The sequence below is a fragment of the Tarenaya hassleriana genome, unplaced genomic scaffold, assembly GCF_000463585.1.
Source record: "Tarenaya hassleriana unplaced genomic scaffold, ASM46358v1 Cleome1, whole genome shotgun sequence".
Lineage (NCBI taxonomy): Eukaryota > Viridiplantae > Streptophyta > Magnoliopsida > Brassicales > Cleomaceae > Tarenaya > Tarenaya hassleriana.
In genome coordinates, this window is record NW_010960187.1 from 2768560 (window position 1) to 2772936 (window position 4377).

Sequence of the window (4377 nt, forward strand, 5' to 3'; positions counted from 1 at the left end):
TGTAGTGTAAATCTAGGAATTATCCTGCAATTTTTTACACCAATGTCCGATAACTTCCATATCAGCTTCAAACGGAAAAAGCCAATCCTCCTTTTACAACAGCGGCTCGTCTTATGGTTTCCCACAAAATCTCTAAACCGAACCGGAATCCAGTTTGGTTTTGATCGGTTATCGAACCGGTTATGTATGGATAAAAACTCCCTCAGAACACAATCATCCGGACCAAATTACCGGTTAGCTTCACCGAGGAATACAAAATCAAGAAAACAAAATCCAGAAATTCTCAAAGCAAATTCATCGTCAATCCACCAAGAAAACACAGACCCAGAAAACCATACAGAAAATTTCAGCAGAAAGCCTCACATAATCGAAAGGGAAAACAGCAAACAGAGTGTCAACAGAGACCGACAACAGAGGGTCGAATCAGGAGGCGGCGGAGGACAAAGGAGATTCCCTGGCGGCAGCTTCAGCGGCGGAGGATTCACCGGAGAGGAGGGTGTAGTCCGGAGGGAGAGGAGGCAAAGGAGAGTAGACGGTGGGCTTCCTCTTCACGTCCCATGGCTGCGTCTTTTTCGGCCTCGACTTCATGTGATGCTTCGTCGCTTTCTTCTGCGGCCGCGACGAGCACTCTATCGCCGTCGCTCCTCCACCGCTTCCCATACTCTTCCGCCGGAATCCGATGGCGAGAGGCGGAGCTACGGCGGTGATTCCGGTGCCGAATATCGCCGAAACCGACATTTTCCGATCTCTCTCTCTCTCTCTTTATCTGTGAAGCGGATGATGAATATGAGCCTCAAGGTTTGGGATTGGATTTTGAAGGTGTTGTTTTTGTTTGTTTGTTTGTTGGGTTTTATGTCATTGGGCCTCTATTTTGGGCCTCTTGTATTTCATTTATGCATATTGTATATTGTATATTTTTGTAAAGGGAAAATTCGAAAATTTTATTTTATCAAATAAATATTAAAATTTTTAAATTTGATAAAACAAATATTTAACTCTTTCTACAATCATCAGTGACGGATCTAGAAAATTAGTTAAGAGGGACCAATTTTATTTTTATTATAAATAATATTAATTTTATGGGGCATTATACAATTTTATTCAAAATTTTCTAAAATTTGTGGAAAAAAATATTTTTTAAAGAGATATTAGTGTAAATACGTCAGATTATTTTATAGAAAATTTATATATTCTTTTGGATCACTAAAAAAGTTTAATATTTTTTTGATAAATGTAGAAAAGTTTATATATTTTTTTAGAACATTTAAAAAGTTTAGTATTTTTTTAGATTAGTTTAAAAAGTTTAATATTTATTTGTTAAAATAAAAATTTCAGTGTTTTTTAATCAAAATTGAAAAGTTGAGTGTTTTTTTTTATCTTTTTAACAACAACAACAACAACAACAACATGGCCTTATTCCCAAGTTCATTTGGGGTCGGCCGCATGAATCCTTCTTCTCCACTCATTTCGATCTCGGGTTAACTCTTTCGGAATCTGCAACATTTTCAAATCGTTTTTAATGACCCGCTCCCAAGTAAGCCTAGGTCTTCCTCGTCCTTTCTTTCTCACCCCTATACCTATACTCTCCACTTTTCTAACCGGTGCATCAATCGGCCTACGTTGTACATGACCAAACCATCTTAAACGCCCTTCTCTTATCTTCTCTTCGATACCTATTACTCCTATTTTCTTTCTAATAATCTCATTTCTAATTTTATCCAATCTTGTGTGTCCCGATTATGGTTGAAACATTAAATCCCGATTATGGTTGAGTGAATTGCACGAACGTTTTAATTAGTATAAAAAAAATACAAAAAAGATAATTTTCAAGTGATGATTGTGATATATCTAGTGTTCTTTTGAAAACAAAAAAGTGAGATACCGAATTTGAAAAAATTAGTTTTAAAAAATTTAATTATTGATTTTTCATGCGTATAATAAATGTGTGAAATATTAGCAACTCATCAAAGATCATATATTAATTAACGTGTGAAAGAAATCTCTCCTTGTTCCCTTTTCTTTCAATTCTTGACGTTACGAGTAGATTTCCTTTTTATTGACTCTATCGTATCCCTAAAATCTAGGAATCCATCTTTGTATCCACGCTGTATACTTGGGCTATATATACACCCTATTATACCCTCTTTCAATTCACAGCAAAGAGAGAGATATCGAGATCAAGATCAAGATCAAGGGAGAGGAAGTTTCTGAGATTTTGCTGTTGATCATCATCGTCGACCATCGGAAAATGTCAGTGAAACCCGGGTTCCGGTTTAACCTGACGGACTTAGATCTCACCAGCCATCTGAGGCAGAAGACCGAAGCAGGAGGATTCAACAGCATCGATCATACCGGAGATGGATCTGTACGGACTCGAACCCTGGCTTCATCCGCACGTAACCAGACACCCTTTTCTCGAGAAGAACGCCTGGTACTACTTTGCCGGACGGAGACGAGACAGAACCGGAGAGTGGTCGGAACAGAAGGCGGCGGAACTTGGAGGGGGTAATAACGCAGTGGAACACATCTACGATCACGGAACAACCTCGTAGGCCACACCCGCAATCTCGAGTTCCTGGAAGGTGGAAGGAGGATAAGTTCTTGTTCGGACGTTATTAAGGGAGCAGGTATTGCCCCGTTGCTATAACAGATTGATCTTCTTTCCTTTGTTGTAACAACGGGGCAAGACTTGCTTCTTTAATAAGATAAAGACCGAGTGGCCGATAAAGGAGTTTTGGTTGGAATCAGAGGGCTTCCAAGAGACGGTTCTCTGCAGAATCCGCAGAACGACAGGAACTGACGACGACCCAGATTCATTGTTCCTCCGCAGCAACAAGCATTAGGTTTCAACCGTCTACTTGCGGCACAAGTTACCGATCCAGTCGACGTCGCTGGTCAGATGCCAAGGATGCGGATTCATCAGAACTTGTGAATTTTATTTTTTTTTTGCTGTTGTGTTTTCCTATGTTCAATTATAACGATTAATAAAATTGAAGTTTCCGATATAGACCCTCCCTGTTTTTTATTTTTCGTTCGTCAATCAAGATTCGTCATTATTGGTGTACAAATGGAAAAACTTATGTTTAATAATGGGGGGGGGTGATTTTGGATATCTAAAAAACATTTAAGAACCTAAATTTTATACTTTATATATTAAAGGTAATTTTATTATTTTTAGTTATTAGAAGAGAAATTGTAGTCCATGTATATGGGACGGATTAAAAAACCAATAATATTATCACTAAAGTATTACAAAATTTAAAATAGAAAATATGGTTTAATAAATTTTACGAACTTGAGAGAGAGAGAGAGAAAATAAGCCGCATTAAAAATAATACATAATATATATATGTATGTATGTATGTATAAATATAATACAGAAGATCAAATATGGTACACATTAACTACACCGTCACGCAGTTCTATTATCAAGTCACGAAACAGCACGGTGTGCAACTCGAAAAGTCTTTACTTTTCACTTGCTTGGTAAAGAGTTGTGTGCATAGAATCAAACGCAAACCGGAATGAGAAGAGACTATTTTCGGTTCGGTTAACGTAAACCGGAGAGAGATTAACCGCCTCCAACCCCTAAAAGGTTTCCTTGCAATCTACGGCTTCACCAATCACCACAAAGATCAAGAAAATGAACCCTGAACTCGAGCTTTCATTCCCAAATTCTTTTTTTTTTTTTAATTTTTGGTTTAATTAGGACATTGAAATCTTCTATTATAATTCAAGCATTCGACAGCAATTTTCTGGGCTTAGCTCATTCTGCAAGGCAAAGCAATTGCGGTTTTCTCTGTTATCTTCTTCTAATGACAAATCCCACTCCTTTTCTTGTACTTTACTTGAAATTCTCCGAATCTCTTTTCCCAAATTGGTGCATATATAACACAGAGATTAACCATCTTTGCATCACCAACAAGTTCATAACATACTTCAGGTACTGAAAAAAGCTGAAAACTTGTCGAACTTTTCGACTTTTTAGTCGATACCCTTTTCGAGTTTCTCTCTGATCTGAAACGGGTTTGATCCTATTTTCAGATATCAAGAGGGTGAGATATGGATAAGCCTGAGATGAACAATGCAAGCGGTGATGACAAGGTTTGTTCTTGATTCCTAATCTTCCTTAGGGTTCCTGCTATTGAACTTTCTGCAATTCATTTTACAGACATTGCTCAGATTTCTAGGTTTTTAACACCTGTTTTCATGTCTTGTCCCAATCTAGCATCACTCTAAGGAAGACGAGAACATAATCCTGAACCCTAACTTTGGAGATGGGCTGAACAATTGGAGCGGAAGAGGCTGCAAGGTCGTCCTGCACGATTCCATGGCGGGAGGAAAGATCGTTCCTCTGACTGGGAAGGTTTTTGCTGC

The 4377-nt window shown here is 38.1% G+C and overlaps 2 protein-coding genes across 2 annotated transcripts in view; one reads left to right on the top strand and one right to left on the bottom strand.

The window, feature by feature from the left end:
- Positions 1-205: 205 nt before the first annotated feature.
- On the bottom strand, positions 206-799 carry LOC104806946 (50S ribosomal protein 6, chloroplastic). Its single transcript, XM_010532067.2, has one exon. It carries the CDS (start codon positions 736-738, stop codon positions 424-426), a length of 315 nt encoding a protein of 104 aa, XP_010530369.1. The 5' UTR covers positions 739-799; the 3' UTR covers positions 206-423.
- A 3153-nt stretch (positions 800-3952) lies between these two features.
- LOC104806955 (exoglucanase XynX) overlaps positions 3953-4377 on the top strand; it is a 3026-nt gene continuing 2601 nt past the window's right edge. The window contains exons 1-2 of the mRNA XM_010532077.1: positions 3953-4104; positions 4229-4377. Coding sequence (XP_010530379.1) covers positions 4063-4104; positions 4229-4377 — 191 coding nt within the window. The 5' untranslated portion in view covers positions 3953-4062. The remainder of the gene's footprint in view (positions 4105-4228) is intronic.